Raw genomic sequence first — 21,770 nt, forward strand, 5'->3', positions numbered from 1 at the left:
CCACTCCCAACCCTTCCTGGAGTTCGTTTCTTTTACCCTGTAGTCTGCACCAGGAGCCTCTTGCTCACTGCTGCTGTTACACTGTATGCCACAGTTTCCTGTTCCCCTCTCTTGACAGAGACCAGCTGTCGTCTATCATGCGCCACTGTGAGATGGGTAATGAGGCACACGGGTGGGCTGAACCAACTCCTTCTTAAGGCATGTCTACATTGCGCCCCCCCCCCCCAAAACAAACAAACAAAAAACCGAACGAACCCATGGCAGCAAGTCTCAGAGACCCCAGCAACTGACGCGAGCTCATGTGACGGTTAAAAAGAGCAGTGTAGAAGTGCCCACTCAGGCTGGAGCCCCCATTTTTGGGTTTCAGAGCTCGGGCATCAGTGCAACTGGGAACATCCACACAGCTAGCTGTTTTTAGCTCCAAGCCAGCATCAGCTGACCTAGGTTATGAGACTTGCTGCCGTGGCGTTTTGTCTTTTGTTTTTGTGTGCAGTGTAGATGTACCCTCAGTGTCCACCCTGTGACTCTGAGTTAAGAGCCACACCAGGTTAGACCTCCCACACTTAGGGAATGGCTTCTTCCCTTATAGCCGTAAAACCCCTCCTGTGCTGGTGAAGTGGCTGCTCTTGCTACCTTGGGAGCAGCAGCGCAGAATTTGCTGTGAAGTCCACTGACAATCTTTGTAGATCTGTTCTCTGCAGTAAGTAAGCATTCAGTAGGTATGGTCACACCAGCAAAACCTCAGATAAGGCTGCCTGCTATAGCTGCAGCTGGGTTTAAGCATAGACTGTAGTCGGGTGTCTCTTATCACCAGCATGCAGGACCTTTCCTGTGTGAGTTGAGCTCACTTAGCCACACCTCTGGCTGCTGGGAGCATATTTGCATTATGAAATTATCAGCAAAAACACCCTTGTACTCTGTCAGCAACTCCTCATGTTTACACAGTTGCAGGTAACCTGGTTCCAATCTCTGTGTAGACATGACCTTTGAGTCCTAGACTTGTCCTAGGTAGGGTATCCCTTGGTGAATGATGGACTTTGGAAAAACTTCATTCTGGACAGCTGTGTTTTTTACAGTAAATGGTTATTGTGAAACTTTGCCACACTCAAGTGCATGGGCGCAAGACTGAGGGATGAAATAGCCTGTCAGCGCTTTACTGCCCAAGGGAGGAGGAGTCTCCCTAAGGCACTTGCCCTTGGAGTGTGTGACGCATACTGAGCTGACCAGAAAGGAAGAAAGCTTCTAAAGGTTCTATGCACAAACATTACCCGGAAGAGGAATAGCTGCAGGGACAGCTTGGCTTCTGTTTGAACTTCAGATAATCCCGGGGGGGGCGTATTAAAATGAAGAGCCCTAGGACTTTTGAGGAGCAAACCGAGTGCATTGTGGAGGCACTTCTCTCTGATCTCTTAGGGGAAGACGAAGGGACTGCTTTCCACAGTCTGGAGACAGACTCTTCTGCTGAGTCATGCACAGGTAAAGTCACCTGGGACCAAATCTCTGGAGGGAGGCAGGAGGCTTTCTTGGCTGAAGGTTCTAGGTAAATGTCCTGTTGGGGGTGTTCCTGTAATGGATAGGGACGAGGGCTGCATTTGGGCTGGCAGGTCTCAAGCGAAGCAGGGTTGGGATGGGTCAGTATTTCCATGAGAGTCTCCAGGTGACTGCAAGGAGCGGTGTTGCCCTTCCCTCTCAGTCCACATTGAACCATTTCCCTGATGTGGGACTACGGAGAACTATGCTATTGGAAAGGACACTCTGTCCAATGAGATGCAAAATGGAGATCCTGACTGCTTGTCATTGAAAAGTCCAGGCTGTATCACAAGCATGCAGATTAAATATATTTGTAATAGTCTGTAGCGCACCTGGGATTTTTGGATTCAAGTTATAAATGCCAGTAACTTTTTCACTCGCCAAATCTCCATAAAAATAACTTGTCTTAATAGTGATGGGGAAAGTGTAACTGGTCCTGGTAACCAAAGAACTAGTTATCGTTAATGTATCGAGTACCAACACTGTACTTGGTTCTTAACAAATAAGGAAAGGTGTGGTCTCCGTCCCGGGGAGTGTACAGCCTAGTTCAGACCCAGTCAAAAGACAATCTGGCCCAGAGAGTGGCTGAGAGTTGGTGCAAGTGGGAGGTGCTGTAAGCATCAAGCAGCATTTGTTTCTCAAAGGTTTCATGGAAGCATGGAGGAGGGAGCTGAAGGAGGAAAGGGAAGTTTGGCCCAGAGGGAGAGTCTCCTATCTGCCTGTCCCCTGTGCTGAGCTCCCATTGGGCTAATGGGTCACATACAAGTCTATTTCCACTGACTGGAGTATTGTGAATACAGCCTGGTGAATGGCTGCAGCTCAAATTAAGTTTTCCTGAACCTGTGGAATCTAGTGTGGGGTTTGAACCAGAGTTCTAAAGGGGGCTGGGGAATGCTAAGCATTAAAATACCCAAATATCTGGAGTAATAAGCAAGCAACTTAGCAATGTAATAAGAAAGGGCAACTAGGACTTACCCAGGCATGGGAGGAGCAGCTAGCAACTGCGCTAGATAACGTTGCCCACACTTCCTGTCTTCAGTGGCTTACAACTTTGCCAAAGTTGTAACAATTTGGATTGAAATTTTCAGTGCTGGGCATTTGCCTCAGGCTGAACTCTGTTTTGGAAAATGTCAAGAAAAAATAGCTATTTCTTCGAATGTGTTTAGGGAAATGTGTTTTGCCCATCTTAAATTTTTAAAACCGTTCGGCTGAGAAGCTCTAGCGCCATCCTGCATTGGAGCAGGAACTTGAAACTTGGGCAGAGGGCACATTTGTGTCAGGATTGTGCCTTTTACCATCCCTGTGGCAAAAGAGCCCAAACTAGCCAAATTGTTAAGCCTTTGAAAAATTGCAGTTTGCACGTTTATTAGAAACTAAATGGTTTGACAGGTGAATTTGCTTAAGGTTCTGCCTGTACTGAGCATATTCCAGCCTGGAAGTGCAGGGGATAAGCAGGATTTTTTCTGCAAATGCTGCTCCCAGCTGACTGGGGCTCCTGGGGTACTGGGCACCAAATCAGAGAATCTCTCGTTCTTGTTGCTCCCCCTGCTGTCTGCCAGGAAGCCTGGAGAAGGAGGAAATAATAAGCTGGGCATTGGGGATGTTGGTAGGAGGATGAGACTAGGGTCTGGAAAGGGTAGTGAACTGGAACATGAACCCATGTCAGGCGGAGGGATTGGGACAAAGAGACAAGGGGGCAGAGAGGGTCAGACTTGTGGGAGGCCAGGGGCAAGGGCAGAAGGGTCTCACCATTAGACACACTGCCCTTCAGAACCTAGATTTGAACCTAGGAGTTGTGTGTGTTCCTCTACTGTCAACAAATAGCTGTGTTAACCCCTTTGGCAAACTCTGTCTCTCACCTAGTGCCTGAACCGCATGCTCAGCCTAGTTCTGTTACCAGTTACTCTGTTAACTCAAGTGGTACAGGTCTGTGCTGTGGATCTAAAGATCTGAACCTGACTGATGACCCAAATCGGGCGTCAGTATGATTTCACATGATAGAAATTCTGGTTTTTAGTCTTTTGGATTTTTTAATTAGGAACTATTAGGAAATATTCTGTGATAATATAATTAAAATCGTCCCATAATGTATATGCACAAGGGGTCCAAATTAAGGTTGCATGGGGAATCTTCATCTGGCATTTCCTAACTTCTGTGTGCCTGACTTCACATTCTCTTAACCCAATTTTTTTCATGTAATATAAAATTAAAAAATAAGGAGTTTAGATATGAAACAGGCATTCTTCACCTCAACCACTTGACCTGCAGGTTGTACCCCCTCTCCCTGCTCTCTCTCTGCCGTCTTAGAACTTCAGCTCTCTGCGGGAGCAGAAGCTTCAAGTACCTTTGATTCGGTTATTATTGCCAGTCATCTGCGTAGACTGGGAGATGAATATAACGAGGACCTGGAGCGGCCTGCCCAGCGCATCATTGCCGAGGTGGCTAAGGGAAAGGTAATGCACAAGCACTCTCTTTATGCCAGGGTCTACCCATCTTCTGCAATATGCTGTAGAGCCCCAGCACCTCCTTTCTTAACTGAAGTGCTGTTATGTGAGAGGATGCTTTGTCTTGAAATGGGAGGGGCTGCTCTTGGACAATGGACAGGGAAGGGGAATGAAGAAGGGGAGCTGTCTGAACAGCCCCAGCCTGTGTTAGCTGACCTGACATGAGCCTGGTCTGAGGCTGGAACTCATCCTGGCCCAGTTTCAATACGAATGCTCATGCACCTCTAGCTCCAAACTTTTTGCAGTCCTAGTTAAATTGGAAACTGTCCCTCCTTCTCCCCCAGCACTATTGTGTGAACTACAGTAGCACTGTACAAACACCTAGTACATATAGTCTCTGCCCTGAAGACCTTAGTCTGACTTAGATGTACCAAGCAATGCGCTGCCCAAGGGGGGTCACCTGCCTCAATCATAGAGCAGAGCAAGCCAGGCCTGGGTAACCCTGTGGGGTTTGAACCAAGACTTATTTTAACCGTGGTATTTTATAAAGCCTCCTCTTGGTGTTCCCAGGTAGAGGAATTTGGAGTCATGGTGGATTCTCTCAGCAAGAGTTGGAGCAGCCTGAATCCTGAGCTGGGCTATGAGAGAGCTTTTCTGGCAGTGTCTGTGAAATTGTTAGTGTACCTTTCCCGGAAAGTTCCAGCTGTGGCTCGTCAAATCCAGCTTGTGGAACTGATTAATGGGAACCGTGAAGTGAGAGGATACATCGAGACCCGTGGTGGCTGGGTGAGTGCTCAAGGATCACTGAAGTTCTTCTGTTGACACTTGTGGCTCTGTTCCTTTGCCAGTCTGCACTGGCTACAGTGTGACCCAGTGTTCTGAGGGCACCATTCATTGCACTTCCAAGGAGGTGTCCTAACCCTGTCAGCCTGCCTACTCAGCCCTGCAACATGCCATTCTGGGGCATGCCCTGGCATTGCTGGCCACTGACCCCAAAAACACCAGACTGTTCCACCTTGTAGTCCTATGTTTCAGGTGTTGTCTCTGTATCTGAAGCACATCTTGAAAAACATCTTGGTGAAATCCTGCCTTCACTGAAGTCAATGGTATGCTTCCTATTGACTTCAACAGGATTTCACCGCTGTCTTAGCACCCTGCGAGTCTTAACATTTCTGCCCTAGATAAGTTCATAAGGAATAAAAGTTAATCATATTTAGCACTTTCTAGCTCCTATGGGCTTTACAGACACTTTCTCTCACCCCCTTGTGGGGGTAGGGTTCCCCATTTTACAGCTGAAGAAACTGAGGCCTGGAAAGATGAAGTGACTTGGCCCAGGCCAGAGGGAAGGTTGGCATGCAAGCTGGGAGTAGAATTGGTTTCCCCATCCTGCACTTGGGCCACCTCTCTTACTGCTAGTTCCTTTAACCATTGTTTTTAATTCTTTCTTTCAATTTTTTTAGGAGAACTTTGGAAACTGATGGAAAAGGCTACACTGCCTCCAAGGGAATGAAATGGCAGCTTTCAGTGACTTGACTTAAAACTATTAAACTGTTTTCTGAAAACCGTTTTCCCAGCCATCAGTCTTTCTACTTCCCTCTGCCCTGAAGATCGATACAGTCAGTAATTGGGACATCTCAACACGTAGCTATTCTTCCACACCAGATGTGGCTCTCTTGTTCTTGCACTTATTCATTTATTTACAAATAATTTGTAGGATTGATTTTGTTTCCCTCTAACATAGGCTGTAAATGCAACTTTTAAGTGTGAGGACTCACAATAACACTTGTTTGTTCTGCCAGCTTTGGTGCTGAACTCCTACCCTGCAACCCCGAAGGGAGAGGGAGCCAGAGATGGCTGCCTAGTATAATGCTGGGAAACATGGATGGGCAGGGTGTGAACTGGCTTGAGGGAAAGTAGCTGTGCTGCTAGTTGATTTAATAGGGCAGTTGCCCTTACAGCCTCTCAAAGGGAAGATGTCATTTAAAAATCAGGTTGCAAACAAGTGTCTCTCTCTGTTACTAACACACCCTAGATCACTGGAAGGGAAAGAATATCAATATCCAGTTTGTCATTTTTAAGCATTTTATTTGCTATCTGCATTTCTCTCTACTTAGACAATGGCATCAGTTTCACTGGCGTAGAGTTAGTTTCCAGGTCAGGGGGCTTAGTGTGACCATGTTTGGGTTTCAAACTCTGCAGGTCAATGATTGTTTTAAAATGGTGGTTTTCCCTTAGAATTTTCACACATTTCTGTTGCTCTACAGTTACAAGAAGGATTGCTTTTACAAAATTTAAATTGACAGAAATGTCTCTTTGGGGGATAGAGAGATCTGTTGCCACTCAGAAAACCAGGCAAGAGTTCTGCAGAAGTACTCCGAACTGGATTTGTGACAAAAATCCAATAACTCTGCCATTTTGCTTGTTTTTTGCTAATCTGTAACTAACCCTGAAATCCCCCAAAGTCTTTGCTTTGCTGTCTGTCTGTCTGTCCAGGGACACTCAATCTGAGATTTTCACTATTGGTACAGAATCTTTTGCGTGTCTAGGAAGTTTAGGGGGTTTTGCTCCTTTCATATCTGGTGCCCAGTATGAAGTCTTCTCCTTTCTGCCACTGCTGACTCACTCTGGGTGTTTGGGTCTTGTCAGCTGGAGAAGTTTCACTAGGAAGTTACATAAGGTGGAGCAGTTTGGCATAGTGGGTTTTTTTTAAAGGCTAATGGAGTTGGAGCCCCTTGACCCTGTCTCCTAGCAGTGATTCCTGGTGGGGCAGGACTAGGTACTCTGGCCTGGATCTGGGGAAGCCTGGCTGGGAAGGGTTGATCCCAAATATACACACAGGCATTCTTTGTCTAGGAACCTTATGTAGGTTTCAGATTAATGTGACGAGCGCACAAGCTAACTGAACCTGTTCTGTGTGCACAGCATCTGTCAGAAGCATTTTTGGAACATAGAGTGCAGCTTACATGCAAAAGAGAGAGTTATAAATGTGACTGGAAACTGTGGATTTTGCATATGTCTTTGTTGCTAGAACAGTTTGTGTATTCAGAGTTTATCAAGACATTGCTTCCTGTATGCTGAATGGTGTACAGAGAAGTGTGGTCTCTTGGGTGACCCAGTGTGCTGGAGGTGTCCAGATGTTCTACTGATAACAGGTCCAGATGACTGCACCCTCCTGTGCCCCAGGGGAAGGCAATATCGCATTGCTGATGATGGCTTGGAAATTAGACTTCACCAAAGACCATGCGAGTCTCTCTGACCTTCTCTTGGTGGGATGATGGAGGGGGGCACTTCAAAGATTCTGGAAATGAAGTCTTAAAAACAAAATATTTCAGTTTGTTTTAATCTAAAACCAAAGGATATTTTTATTGTAATGTGCTTTCTGACTGTGTTTGTACCCTGCACTCAAACCCACTCAGAGCAGCCCTGTATGAAACTCAGCAGGTGGTCAGGTAGGATAGATGCTGCATAGCTACCTGCCCTTGTATACAGAAGATCAGCAGGATAATTATAGATGTATCATCCTGGCACATTAGGCGTTGAATCTTGTACTATGGAAAAATAATTTTCCTAGATTCCCATGCAGGTTCCAGATTTGAATTATACTCATGATCCATGAATAATTTGGGCCTCTTAAATATTTCTTGAATGGGCATCTTTTTTAGTGAATAAGGGTATGGTTGGGTCAAGCTACAAGCAGGCAGCTCACTCTTAAAGAAGCATGACATTCTCATTTATCAAGGATTTGGGACAAATTTATAATCCGTGGGTACCTTTGATTTTGTTAATACGATTTTACTGGTAGTTTTTTTTTATAATTCAAAGTATCCATATTTTAATCAAATTATCTCCAGGCTTATGGTATATAAAGGAAGAGGAAACAATTGGTACGGTGTCATGACTATGATGTATCACAAGAGCAAAGAGCTGCAACTCACTACAATATTAGTCTTAGGACTCAACTTCTGTTGGTAAATTTTGGTATTTGGTTTTGGTTTTTAAACCTCATGCCAAAACCACATGAGAAAACAGTTCCATTGATATGAACAGAAATGTAAAGCAATTAAAATTTTACACTTAAAAAAATTCAGAAAATTAGTATACCATATGTTAAGAGCTGGGGATCAAAGATTTACTGCTTGGGAGTAAGTATATCAGAGCGCGCACACTACTGGCAGTACACAGAAGCAGTGTTCTCGAGAGAGCTGCTAGCTTCCAGCAGTGCAGAAGCAGGAAACTGCTTCTGTTTAGTAAATAAGCTATTTTTTTTTTCTTGATGATAGGTTTAAAAAGCTTCAGTAGAAATGGAAATTGTCTTTATAAATATTATAAAATATTTACAGCAAATAAAAAAATAAAAACCTGCCTAGTCTCTCAAGTCACATTTGAGCATATATTTGTAAAATGCACATTAATAATATTTTAATACCTAGCTTTTATATAGAATTCTACACACAAGCATCCTTTGCTTGACTGTTTGGTAGAGAATTGTAACACTGTTAATTGTGCTATAGAACTGAATGAAAATTGTCTTTACAGTTAAAAGAAACTCACCACTTTTCTATGTCCTGTTGCTCTGAATGATAATTAAAGATGCTACTAGAATAACCAGGAACAACCAGCGCAGAATAGCCCATGGAACTGGGATCCAACTACTAAAGCAAAAGAGGGGACAATAAATCATTGAGTAGCCACTGTGGAAATACCGGATCTGCAGGTAAAAGATGCTTTTACGAAACATTTAATACAACAAGCACAAGTTCGACTGGAGGAGATTTTTTTCAAAAATGCCCACAGAATTTAGGAGCACAAGTCACATTGTAACCATTTGTTTTTCAAACAGTGGTGCTGACTTCTGTTGTCTCATTTGTTGCCCTTATTTCTAAATAGAAACATGGGGATCTCCATAGTGGATCAGAACAATGGTCCATCTAGTCAGGTATCCTGGCACCAGCCGAGGCAAGTAACAGATGTCTTACAGGAAAGTTCAGGAAACCCAGTGAGACAATTATGGAATATCCTGCCCACCTGGTAATCTTTCCTTAACCCTGAAGGTTATGATGCCCTGAAGAATATGATCCTCTTTATAATTTATTACAGTCCTTCCTTCTGTAACTGAAAGTTCTCAATGTCCATATACGTGCTTGATCCTTTTTTAAGTCTTGTCAAGCTCTTGTCCTCTCTGACACTTTGATGCAGTGCTCTGACATTTGGATCAAGTTGGCAATTTCATTCCCTATTAAATCTCTTCTGTACTGATTTTCTTTCTATCATGTCTCTTTCTAATATTCCCAGTGTGTCAGTCGCCGTGGTACCTAGGCACAAATATTCTCACCATGTTAGCTACAGTTTGAAATGTCTTTAGACAGAAATTTCCACTTAGGATTTCTGAGAGAAACCCTATCTAATCAGTAGGAACCCACAGTTGTGATGGCTGGTACCTACTCTTCTGTGCCAGGATGACTAGAGGAGTTGGAGCAAGGTGCTGAATAGCCCATGAAGGGTGTTCAAGGCATCTCAACTGTGAACACTGGGGTTGTTCTTATACAGTTGTATGATTCACCATCTGTAATAAAAACATACAATTGCTTGTATAGAATCCAATGCATATTCACTTGGCATTTGACATTTCATATTCTCCCCTTAAACTACAAGAAGGGCAAAGAAAATAATGTACATTACATTGAACAGTTCTCTAGTTACTTAAGAAAATTAAACCTTCCTGTCTGTTACAGCTAAGGAGCATTCTCCTTTAACTCAAGGGGTAAAGATCTGGTATTTGTGGGAGCAAAATGTCTGACATTCCGTTCCCCATGCTGCACATGTGCCGGTATTGTTTGCACATGTACGAGGTGTCTAAGGATGAGTACAATAGGCAATATAAGAATGGGGAGACGATACTGCTGTATTTGTAGCTTGATTCCTTTCTGCTTTTGGGGGAGTCCATATTTAGTAGGCATAACGTAGTGTGAGAGGAGTTTAACATGTATTTTACAGATTTTTTTTGCCTATTATTTATTAATCAGTCCATGAAGCTAACACTGAAATAAAAACACTACCTGTTAATTGTAACTGGTACGTGCAGTTCTCTTTTGCTGGGGTCAGCACCTCTGCTCTCAACACCTGGGTGGATTTGTTCGTTCTGCGAGTTGAAGCTTGGCAATAATAGGTCTGATTCTCCAGGAGGTCTCCACAGTGAAGCACCAGGTTGCTGCTGTGATGATATTGGTCGGAAAGCTCTTTCTGTACCATGTGTAGTAGACATTAGAGCCTGTGGCTGAGTGACATCTGACAGTCACTGATCTCCCTAGGCAGGATTCACCGGGATGGCTGGTGAGAGTAATAAGGGGTGTGGAGAGAGGCTCTGAAATGGAACCACGTAGTTGTTCTGGTGAGATGCAATACACAGAAGGGTGTGAAGCACTGTTTGGATTACCCAATCAGACTTTGCTGCAGATATCCCTGTCTAGTTCTAGGCTCTTTCCAAGGATTAGTCTCAAGAGGCTGCATGGCTTCACTGCTGAGTTTAGAAAGAGTGGGAAAGGCAGAGGCATTTACATACTATTGATCCTTGATCAGTGAGTTCACAGTACAAAAGCCTCCATATGCTTTCGTCACCACACCAGACTGAGATGAATCTCTGGACAAATGTGTGCCAGCTTTGGCATACGTATTTATCTAAAACTGAATAAAATGAGGATTAGCAAGACAAGGTGGGTGAGGTAATATCTTTTATTGGACCAACTTCTGCTGGTGAGAGACAAGCTTTCCAGTCACACACAGCTCCTCTTCAGGCCTTCTGGATCAGGAATCATCTGTTAGGATAAGGTGAAGCTGCTACTACATCAGGAATTCTGTGATTGAAGGGGATACCATGTATTTTTAAACTTCAGCTCTTCCTCTCATCACTTAAGAAAAGAGGTTGGTTAGCCTAGTGGTTAAGGCCCTGGACTGGAACTCAGGACATCTGGGTTTAGTTCCTGGCTCCACCCTAGACTCCATGGGACCTGGGGCAAGTCAGGTAGGTCTTGTCTATACGGTATGGCAAAGCACACTACAGGGGTTTGAATTCTAAAGAGCACTAACTGGCACAAGTAGACCCTGCTGGCGCACACTAAAAGTTCTCTAGTGTGTATTCATGTAGTACTAGTACTGTGTGAATGCAAAATAAGGAGCATTACAATTCACACCTCTCTAGTGCACATTGTCGCACCATGTAGACAAGCCTGTGCTCTGTCTGTGTTTTGGTTCTCTAACTGTAAAAGGGGGCGGGATAACAGTACCCCCTTTCACTCTGTATTGTCTATTTAGATTGTAAATTCTTCAGGGCAGGGATTGTCTCTTCCTGTGTATTTGTACAGTGCATAGCACAAGGGGGCTCTGATCTCCGTTGGATATCCTAGATACCACTGGAATACAAACAGTGTTTCTGTATAACTGCAGAATACCTCTTGCTACTGAGGTGCTGAGCCACACAGAGCAGCTCTGTTCTTGTTTTGGTGTCATTCTGGCTGTGCTTTCATTACTACTTTCCCTTTTCTGGTTTTGCAACTGCAGTATTGTTCATTCCCATTTGACATCAAATACAAGTAACTAAATCACTACAGGTATCCCATTTTTTTCAGTCAAGTTATAAAACTAATGAATCTCATGAGACATTACAATGTTTAAAGAATCATTACCTTCAGTTACAGTGAGTTCCACTGCAGTCATTATATCTGTATATGGCCTTTGTATTCCACACCAATACGTTCCTGAATCATCTTCTACCAGCTGGTGCAGTAGACAGGGTTACTGTTTGTCTTTGCTGTGTTTAAGTCATAAGAACTTAAGAACAGCCGTACTGGATCAGACCAAAGGTCCATCTAGCCCAGTATTCTGTTTTCCAACAGTGGCCAATGCCAGGTTCCCCCAGAGGGAATGAACAGAACAGGTAATCCTCAAGTGACCCATCCCCTGTCACCCATTCCCAGCTTCTGGCAAACGGAGGATAAGGATGCCATTCCTGCCCATCCTGGCTAATAGCCATTGATGGACCTATCCTCCATGAACTTACCTAGCTCTTTTTTGAACCCTGTTATAGCCTTGGCCTTCACAACATCCTCTGGCAACGAGTTCCACAGGTTGACTGTGCTTTGTGTGAAGAAATACTTCCTTTTGTTTATTTTAAACCTGCTGCCTATTAATTTCATTTGATGACCCCCCTAGTTCTTGTGTTATGAGGAGTAAATAACACTTCCTTATTTTACTTTTTCCACAGAGTCTGTAAGTGTCAGATAGTGAATTCTTAGTCTGGACCATGCAAAGACCCATTTCTGCAGAGAGGTCTGTGCAATCTAGACTACGCTTTTAGGTTCTGTGTATTTTACAGCTCTGAAAAATGTTTTTTCTATGTTTTAAATTCTGTGTCCCTTTTTTTCAAAGTTATTAAGTATCCACAGTTCCCTTGACTTCTATTGAAGCTGCAAGTGCTCAGCCTGGATATGACAATATGGAAGATCATACGTAAAGCACACTATGTTGTGTATCAGTTAAGGTAGCTGCACATGTAACATGCCTAACAACACACCCACCTCAAAAACAAAGAAATTAAAAGCTGTCAGGTAACATTACACACTCTTTGCTACTCTGGCCAGAGATGTGTACATCAGCTCCAACACACACAGCATGCACCACAGCACACTGGGGCCTTAACACTGCCAACCATGCTGGCATCCCCTGCAGCAATTTCTCATCACTGCAAACAGAACAGATCCTCCCACCCATACTGTCTGCCTGGGGAAACACACTTGTTCATGGTTGAGTCAGGGGATGTTGGCAGGTCAGGGAAGAGTTATTGTTGTCTATGATGTATGATGGGTGTGCTGGCAGTCAGAGGGTAGGAGAAGGTATGGACCATTAAATGACTATCACTTTCTGGCTTTTGAGGTTGTGTGTGTGCAGCAATGTACTGTTTATGTATAAATTCCCGGGTACTCCTAGATATAGAAGTGTCTCCTCCATGGCTGTGGTTTATTTCACAAACAGCAGGCTCTTCATGAAAGTACCCAGATGGCACAAAAACTGTCAACTTTGTGAATTTCTTCTTACTGCTGAAATTTGGTAAATGTTGACCGAGGGGCTCTGATGTTTCTCATCAAATTTCTTCATCAGATGTTTTGGGGAGCCATTGGCGGGGAGAAGAGCAAGGGGCATGGCTAGAGAACAGGTCAGCACACTCTCAGAGCTAACAGTTAAAATGTGTACATTTCAGCCATCTAGGAACATTCATGAAGATTCTGTCCTTAAAGTAGCAGTTGCTTTGTTGAGGATCTGCAACAAAGCACAACATGTTATCTATCAGCTATCTGGGGAGGTTCCCCTTTCAAATCCATCTCACCAGGTAATAGCCCTCATAATCACCACACACTGCCCTCCACTCGTCTCAGGAATAAATCCATAGTTTCACATACGGGGCTCTGCAAGTACCTCAGTGGGAGAGTTTTATAGGCTAATCTACATACAATTTTTAAGTGCTGTATATAATAAAGGAAAGGAATTACTCCTAAACCTAAACATTTCTTTGAATAAAACTACCCGCATGTACTATTCAAGATTCACCTTTCTGCCAAGGTTTGTGTAGATTCGCAATGCTATTAAAATGCACATTGACAAAAATGAGACTGTCATAGACAAATTTAAGAAACATGCTATTAAAATATAAGAAAAGAAACCAAACATGAACTACAGAGAAAATTCAAAGGGCCTAAAACTTAATCTATGTGAAATTTCACATCATACTACAAACCTATAAAGCAAGAAATGAATGGATATGCCCATTTCAAGCCATTTACCTGCACTCATGTAAAAAGTGATTGGCACCAGGGAAATTTACCCCAATTTGAAACAGTCTCTTTTTTGCACTGGTGTGGCATGAGTTTGCACCAATGAAGCCACCTCAGTGCAAAACAACCCAGAGCAGAAAAGTCTTGAGTCTGCTCAGGTGTTTGTATGAGATGTGTGATGGTTCAAAACTGAAATAAACATATACACACACCTGTGAGCCATGGTTCTCAAAACACATTTTAGAAATTAGCTATGTTGAAATATTTTTCTTACCTGTACATAAACCCAAAGTACAAAGCAGGTTCTCATCTTGAGTTGAGATGAGCTGCAAATTAGTCTGTACAGGAAATGTCCAGCTCCTAAATGCAACTCTTTGTGAGTTCACTGTTCTTGCTGCCGCCCACTTACAAGAGACTGTTACCAGTAAGTCATGCTTTCTGATTGTGGTTTTGAGAAATCCTAACTCCAGAAAATTAGATGACCCCTTCTGGAACAGTATCACCAGTTCACAGAATTTGGGCAGTTAAACCTCTGTTAGCCTTGTTACGTCACATCCAATCCATCCCCAAAGGCCAATGCAGGGTTGTTCCTACAGTATCTTCTCTGGTATTATGGCAAAAATGTACATGTCTCATGAAAGGAGGCGGTCCATTACTTCCCTATACTGTGCGACACAGCATTTACTGGGCCCAGAATTTACACGTCCCAGCCAACAAACAGCTGGGGGCAGCATCTTCCTACTGCAAAGAGGAACGGGAGTTACTGGCTTTCCAACCATAAGTAGTTTGCTACAAATACAGAAGGAGAGATGTTAGGCTTCTGTTTGCGGCCAGACTATCCCTAATGGAATGGTGGACTAAAGATCCATTTTCTGGGATGGAAGCTCTGAGGACTGTCAGTCAAACAGCCTACGTTCCAGGACCTGCACAGTCTCATAGTGAGTGGCCCCTGTGGATAGCTGTGTAACTTCTACATTCTAATGTAAATCCTTGATCCTGATGTGGCTTTCCAGAGTTCATCCCAGGCCATTTGAAAATGCAGTGACCTCTGAGCATTTCAGGATTTGCTGGAGGAGTCTAATGTGTTTAAGAACCTGCACTGCTGGAGAGAGGGCTGTCAAGTCTTTCTCTTAGATGGCTGTTTATCAGCATAGGGACATTTCCGGTGAGACTGAGAACTACAGATAATGCTGGTGAATGTGGCCAATACTGCCCTGGTTTGCACAGCCAATGCAATTCCCCTTTTTTCTATCTGTGTTATATGGCTCTTTGATCTTAGAGTGGAGCTGACTTCAGAGACGGATATGATGAAGTCTGATGTTGAAGAAAACTGTATAGGTAAGCTTAGTGAGACCACCCAGCTTCCTCTTTCCATAAAGAAATGAGCGCAGTAGTTCACACTCTGAAAAGGAGGCACTAGGGCCCTGAGTTAAGAATCTTGTTTTTTTGTTTTTGACCACACGGGCTGTTACGCACTCATTTCCTTTAAGACTTGCAATGAAGTCAGTAAACCACAGCCTTCAGCAGGCGCTCTCCATGCTGGTGCTTTCCGTTATGATATGCACTTGACATGTCCATCCTCTGCTTCGCCGGACCAGTCTCTCCCTGTCACACAACATGGACCAAAGAGAGATTCTGCTGCAAAACCTGGACAGGGCCCAAAGCAGGAAACTTAACAGAGAGGAGTTTGCAAACGAGTTTTTGGTAAGTCACCTACAGACACATTTCTGAGTCTAAGCTAATTTTATGGGGAAACTCTCAATTGTTGAAGCAAATTCTGAACTGGGATGTAATGATTACATGTAACACTTTGTTTTTTTACTAAGTCTAGAACAAAAATGGATCTAGAAACAGTGTTAAAGAGAAAAGAGCAGTTTAATAGTTTCCATCCTAAGTGAAGCTGTGTTTAACAATTCGATGCTTCCTGTTTCTTAATTTGCAAATGGACTCGTAGGAATGTAGTTTAATTTTTGCTGCAGGGGGATTAGATGCTCCACTCCTAATACCACCAGTGGGGGCCAAGTCTCTAAATATTTGAAAAAGCCTTTTCCCTTCAGCCATCTATCTCAGAGAAAAGTGTGAACTCAAGTGGGTCAGAACTGAAATACACACTGGGTACCTCAGATGACCACTCAATATGGTTCACACCAGTAACCCATCTTGCCATGTGGAAGAAAACCCAGAAAAGGGATCTGATTGCAGAGAAATTCCCTGACAAATTCCTGCAGGGACTGGTCTAGTCACTATTTCATATTGGCATTTGGGGCCATAGTTGGAGCAGGAAAGAGGAAAAAAGTAATAAACTGGAGGTGTTAAAGAAGGATGTCCGTCCGCTCTCTGCATCGCTACGGTCCACACCGGCAACTTCTGAGGTCTCGAGCTGTAGCAGTTCGCATGGAAACGCACATTTTATCCAACATGAATGCATATGCTGTAATATTTGTTAATCTTTTATTGGACTAACTTCTGTTGGTAACCAGAACAAGCTTTTGAGTTTCACAGAACCTCTTTCAGCTCCATAGAGCTCGAAAGCTTGTCTCCATCACCAACAGAAGTTGGTTCAATAAAAAGAAAAGGAGTACCTGTGGCACCTTACAGATTAATCAATTTATTTGAGCGTAAGCTTTCGTGAGCTACAGCTCACTTCATTGGATGCATACTGTGGAAACTGCAGAAGACATTATATACACAGAGACCATGAAACAATACCTCCTCCCACTTCAAGTTTTTTTGTCAGCAGGAGAGTGGGGTGGGAGGAGGTATTGTTTCATGGTCTCTGTGTATATAATGTCTTCTGCAGTTTCCACAGTATGCATCTGATGAAGTGAGCTGTAGCTCACGAAAGCTTATGCTCAAATAAATTGGTGAGTCTCTAAGGTGCCACAAGTCCTCCTGTTCTTTTTGCGAATACAGACTAACACGGCTGTTACTCTGAAACCTGCTTCAATAAAGGTATTGCCTCACTCACCGTGTCCCTCATGTCTGGGAACCAGCGTGGTGAGACTAACACGGCAAGTAGTAGTATTGGCATTTCTCTCTCCCCCTTGAATAAAAGTTCCCTGTTGCTTCAGGTCACCAGCAGCAAAAGCTGCTATAGACTCTCTTTGTCCTAATCTACATTTTAGGACCCTTTGGAATACATTTGGCCAGGGGGCTGGGCTCAAGGTTTCCTTGCGGAGTCACATAAGAATGGCCATATTGGGTCAGATCAATGGTCCATCTAGTTGAGGATCCTGTCTTCTTACAGTGGCCAAAGCCTGGTGTTTCCAAAGGAATGAACAGAACAGGTAATCATCAAGTGATCCATCCCCTGTTGTCTGCTCCCAGCTTTTGGCAAACAGAGGCTAGGGACACTTCAGAGCATGGTTTTGCATCCCTGCCCATCCTGCCTAATAGCCATTGATGGACCAAACCTCCATGAACTTATCTAGCTCTTATTTGAACCCTATTACAGTCTTGGCCTTCACAACATCCTCTGGCAGAGTTCCACAGGTTGTCTGTGCGTTGTGTGAAGAAATACTTCCTTTTGTTTGTTTTAAACCGGCTGCCTATTAATTTCATTGGGTGACCCCTAGTTCTTATGTTATGAGAAGAAGTAAATAACACTTCCTTATTTACTTTCTCCACACCAATCATAATGTAATAGTTCTGTTTAATGCACCTATTTTCAAGGCCCCAATCTTTGTCAGCTGGGCATGGGCTTATCAGTGTGGAGGGATTGTCATGTAAATCCAGAATCTCATGTTTAACAATGACCCAGTCCTAGGAATTCACAGGAATCTTATTTGGGGATTTACCTAGTTAGTTGCTTTTGGACATACCAGCTGGAGATTGGCCTCCATACTAACCCCACGCTTTGGGTTAGTCCCTGGTGCTCTAGGACAGAGTCCCCACTGTTATTGCTCAGCAAGACTTAGAAACCTCAGAAGGATGGTGATGCTGTCACAGCCACAAGCCTTCAGCATCCCGGAGGCACTTGTGTAACTAGTGAACAGAGTCCCCTTCCATCGTCCCAGGGGAAGGGAAGGGGGCTGTGCATAGCCAAGACTGCTGGTGAGAATCCAGTCTGCTCAGGTGGCCCCCACATGAGCCAGCCCCCACTATGTCTTCCTAGAGAGGAGTCACTTCAAAGGCTTAGGAAAATGTCAGTTGCTCACTGACTATCTCCGGTTCTCAGGTGCCTCTTGTCAGAGAGCAGTGATTAGTCTGAGTGCTGAGTACCTTGCAGTAACAGTCCAATTGTTCCATGGAAAAAAGCAATGTCACCGGTGGCTGACTTTCCCCACTCAGTCTCTAAAGCTTGTGCTGTATCGTGTGAGGGAGGCTGAGCTATTGGGGGCGTCAGGCCAGGATGAATGTGCTGGTCTCTGGGGAAAGTGGGTGTGTAGCTTCTGCACTGCCTGCAATCTGCCAAAAATAGTAGGTAGGAAAGTGTTTTCTCTGGTGCTGGGAAAGGCCTTTCCCAAAGCCCAGGATCGTCCAGACAGCTGTTCTGTGAATTAAGATCCTTAGAAGAAAACTGGTAAGGGCCAAACTTTCAAATCTGCTTGCCATGCATGAGCCACAACAGTAGGCCTGTGTCCGTTATCCCTGCAGACGCCCGCTGCGTACAAACAGCTGTTTGCACGTGCAAATTGTGTAACGGCTGGTGCCAGTGGCAGTACTTGATTTGTGCCCAGATGTTCCACTGGGGCAGCCTCACGCTGAGAAGCTTAACCCTGGCTGTTCGCATTTGCAACGTCGCCGGAATCCGTCCGCCTGCCAAGTTGCCTCATGTCAAGCTCAGTGGTGACAGAAGATGCAGACTAGAAACTAACTTGGCTTGGAGTTGTGGCTTAAAGTATTGGTCCTTCAATGCCAAGTGGCTCTAGTCCCCTTCATTAAAAACATTATTTGGAAGTGGGGGGCAGCACTAAAGGGGGTGCAACCCACAAAGTCCAGCCTTGGGTGCAATCTGCAGCAGGTTTAGGGGAGTTACAGATCTGGAATCCAGGGAGAACATTCTGCTATTCCCCTGCACTTGGATTTCCCCCTATGTTCCTGTTAATGTGGGTCTGATACGTAAGAGTCCTGTGACTTCTGCAGCCCTGTTACTGACTCATTCTACCCAAATATATGACAATGCTCCTGTCTCCCTCTGACTGTAGAACAACATGACAAGTGACAGCTGTTTCCTTAACTCATCAGATGTTTTAAAGTTAATGTTGACTCTAAAGTTAATTTAGTCTAAAAACTTCTGAATTTCCATGTACAGAATTATTCTCTTGTTAGGGCTTGTCTGCAGCCTCCACACAGCATGTCCTTTTAATCTGTATAGCGAGAGATGCTGGATGGCTTAGGGAATAGGCTACAGGTCTCTAGGTTACTGAAACCTCTCTTGGTAGTAATGTTATCATTTAAAATTTAACATATAGCAGCATAGATGGACAAGGTGCTGCACTTGGAGTTGAGGGGCGTTGTTCTGTTACCTTCAAGAGGCTTTGGATCAGCCTCAGAGCAAGTAAAGACACAGGCCAAGATTCTCAAAAGTGTCTGGTAATGTTGGGTTCACAATTTAAGATGCCTTCACTGGTCGTCAGAGGACAAATGCGCCACGCTTTCTGGAAATCAAGCCCCTATGAAATGTGTCAACTGAATCTGACAAAGCCAGATGGGTGTTTGTGGTGAAGCAATACGTAATAAGGCGACGGGGCTATGAGGGCTCCCGTATTGTGTGTAGATCCAGAGGTCTGGTGTTTTACTTACACTAGGGTTATATGGATGAATTTATGAGGGACTCTAGGGAAAGGTGAGTTTTAAGGAGAAAGTGGGAAGTTATGTTTGCTGGCTGCTGTAAGTGTATGTGGCTAGTTGCTATGGAGCGTCCGAAGAAAAGAGTGAAGGAGGCAAACACTGTCATTCTGAATGCTGCCCTGAACTAAACTGTTAGGAGTGGGATTTGCTCCCTAAAGATCAGTCTGAAAAAGAACTGGAAATAAAATTAATTATAACTCCTTCCATAGTCCTCGTTCCAAAACCCCACATTGCAGATTTCTTTGTCACAAGACACCCATAAAAGCCATAAGTGTGTACAAAAAACTACAAAGTCACTCACCTCACGGAGTCCAGAACAACAGGCAAAAGGGAAACAGGACCATAACAGGTCTATAGTGTGGGCCTTGAAACCAGTCTCCTCCACACCAGCTCACTGCCTCCCTGTGCCTCGTTGCAGCTCTGTGCTAGCTTCACTCAGCCATAAGTCAAAGCACAATGGCAATTCCTCATGGTACCACAGGGCCTGTACATCTCCACAAGCAGGTGGACCTGCTAAGAAGGAATCCTTCCCCCTTTTCTGACTGGAGAGCTCTTTGAAACCCAGGTCTTGTAGGTGTGTGGATTGAAGCACGGTGAATGAAAACTTCTTGGGCAGAGTTTTCTTCTACCTTTGGACTCTACTGTATTCAACTGATAGGCTCCCAAATCCTTGGGATGGGGTGGATGGGCTCTGCTTGAGAGTCCTGTGCAACCAGTGGGCTTCACAGCTTGAGGGAAACAATTGAGAGTGAGTGTTGCTGACTCGTTGGCTCAGGAGATTGGTCATGAGATACAGAAGCTTCACCTTCAAGTCTGATTTCAAATCCAACCCAGTTTAGTAGTGATGGAAAGCTCTTACCACCTGATGGCTGTTCAGTGCCGTGAAATGAGTTGGGGTTTAAGTCTGCTTTCTAGTGGGCATGTTTCTGTGTTACTGAAATGACCACCATGACTGGCCTCTTCCTTGGCAGTCTCAGCAGAAGTGCCACAGAGGCTGGTTTTTCCTCCACATCAGGCCTGAAGCAGGCTGGTGCCATGTCTGCACAGCATCTGCCCTGGCCCCTGCATGTAAGCAGGGAACTTCAGCCTCCTGGGATGTCTGGCTGGGACTCTTGCTGCTGCTAACAGGCACATAAACAACTTTTTTTTTTATTTGGGGATGGAGAAAGAGTTGTTAATGAATAGTAGCTGTTTGAATAATAGTTCTGAGTAATTATTTGTACTGTGACTAATTCTGTCCACATTGATTAAAAGATAAATGGGGCTTAAAGTAGAGCTGCCATACTGAGTCAGATCATGGTCCATCTTGCCAGTGTCCTCAGTCCAACAGTGGCCCTTACCAGAGCGTCAGAGGGAGTGTACAGAATAAGGCAGGTATGGAGTCATCCACCCCCGTCTTCCATTCATGGCTTCTGGCAGTCAGAGGTTTAGGGTCTCCCCAGAGGTGGTGCACGGGGTAATGTCCAACCATCTTGGCTAATACCCATTGATGGACCTATCCTCCATGAACTTATCTAGTTCTTTTTTTAACCCAGTTCCACTTTTGGCCACCACAACTTCCCATGGCAATGAGTTTCACAGGTTAGTTGTACATTGTGTGGAAAAGTATTTCCCTTTTTTTAAATTTCATTGTGTGATCCCTGGTTTTGTATTGTATGAAAGGGTAAATAACACTTTCTCTAGTTTCTTTTTCTATACCTTTCACAATGTTCCAAACTCAGTCTTTCCTTTTATTAATGCAATCCCTAAATGTGCGCTCAATTTCTCCAAATTCGCAGTCGTCTGTGTGCAAGGACTACATTTACTTTGAAAATGTAACAGAATTGTAAGCAGATACTAGCTCTGACCTTCTCCCTTGCACAATACACAGCAGAGAAAGTGGGATCATGAAAGCACTGCTTGCTAGGACTGTAGTCCTCATGGGCTGCACCTCCTTTATTAAATAGGAAGTGTGCTGCTATCCAGTTGTTTGATGCAAATTAGTTTAGTTGCCTCTCATGAGTTTCTGGCAAACTGCTGGGTGATCCCTCAACTAGAGGGCAAATGCAGAGTTCTGCTCCTATAAACCTATGAGTCGAACCTGTTAGTTTTTAGGAGAAAACTACCTTCCAAGTGCATCTTTCCCTTGGGGATGCCAGCTTCTCAGTGCTCCCGCACCAGACCACAGAGCTATTTTTGTCCA

General features: G+C 44.1%; 2 protein-coding genes and 1 long non-coding RNA gene across 15 annotated transcripts in view; 2 read left to right on the top strand and 1 right to left on the bottom strand.

Moving 5' to 3' along the window:
* Positions 1 to 385: 385 nt before the first annotated feature.
* On the top strand, positions 386 to 5,551 carry BCL2L15 (BCL2 like 15). 2 transcript variants are annotated; one of them, XM_073319662.2, is made up of 4 exons: positions 386 to 1,476; positions 3,799 to 3,983; positions 4,545 to 4,760; positions 5,435 to 5,551. In XM_073319662.2, the coding sequence occupies exons 1-4, from the start codon at positions 1,344 to 1,346 to the stop codon at positions 5,450 to 5,452; spliced, it is 552 nt and encodes a 183-aa protein (XP_073175763.1). In that variant the 5' UTR covers positions 386 to 1,343; the 3' UTR covers positions 5,453 to 5,551. The 2 variants fall into 2 exon arrangements, with proteins under 2 accessions (XP_073175763.1, XP_073175764.1); XM_073319663.2 differs by having other exon boundaries at positions 3,838 to 3,983.
* A 487-nt stretch (positions 5,552 to 6,038) lies between these two features.
* The window catches only part of LOC140901222 (uncharacterized), a 42,976-nt gene continuing 27,244 nt past the window's right edge, over positions 6,039 to 21,770 (bottom strand). For 5 of the 6 annotated variants that reach the window (XR_012155793.1, XR_012155798.1, XR_012155795.1 and 2 more), the window contains exons 3-6: positions 10,031 to 13,283; positions 9,417 to 9,537; positions 8,526 to 8,626; positions 6,039 to 7,285 (exon numbers count right to left, since the gene is read on the bottom strand). This is a non-coding gene — a long non-coding RNA (uncharacterized LOC140901222). The remainder of the gene's footprint in view (positions 7,286 to 8,525; positions 8,627 to 9,416; positions 9,538 to 10,030; positions 13,284 to 21,770) is intronic. The other variant, XR_012155797.1, reaches the window with a different exon arrangement.
* PTPN22 (protein tyrosine phosphatase non-receptor type 22) overlaps positions 8,599 to 21,770 on the top strand; it is a 37,995-nt gene continuing 24,823 nt past the window's right edge. For all 7 annotated transcript variants that reach the window (XM_073319637.2, XM_073319640.2, XM_073319638.2 and 4 more), the window contains exons 1-2: positions 8,599 to 8,688; positions 8,862 to 15,499. In XM_073319637.2, the coding sequence (XP_073175738.1) occupies positions 15,413 to 15,499 (87 nt within the window). In that variant the 5' untranslated portion in view covers positions 8,599 to 8,688; positions 8,862 to 15,412. The remainder of the gene's footprint in view (positions 8,689 to 8,861; positions 15,500 to 21,770) is intronic.

Source organism: Lepidochelys kempii, chromosome 21 (genome assembly GCF_965140285.1).
Source record: "Lepidochelys kempii isolate rLepKem1 chromosome 21, rLepKem1.hap1, whole genome shotgun sequence".
Classification (NCBI taxonomy): Eukaryota; Metazoa; Chordata; order Testudines; family Cheloniidae; genus Lepidochelys; species Lepidochelys kempii.

Coding starts and splice junctions, on each gene's coding strand:
- BCL2L15 (XM_073319662.2), top strand. CDS start 1,344: ATGAAGAGCCCTAGGACTTTTGAGGAGCAAACCGAGTGCATTGTGGAG. Junction 1,477..3,798: donor TTCTGCTGAGTCATGCACAG/GTAAAGTCACCT, acceptor CTTGACCTGCAG/GTTGTACCCCCTCTCCCTGC. Junction 3,984..4,544: donor CCGAGGTGGCTAAGGGAAAG/GTAATGCACAAG, acceptor TGGTGTTCCCAG/GTAGAGGAATTTGGAGTCAT.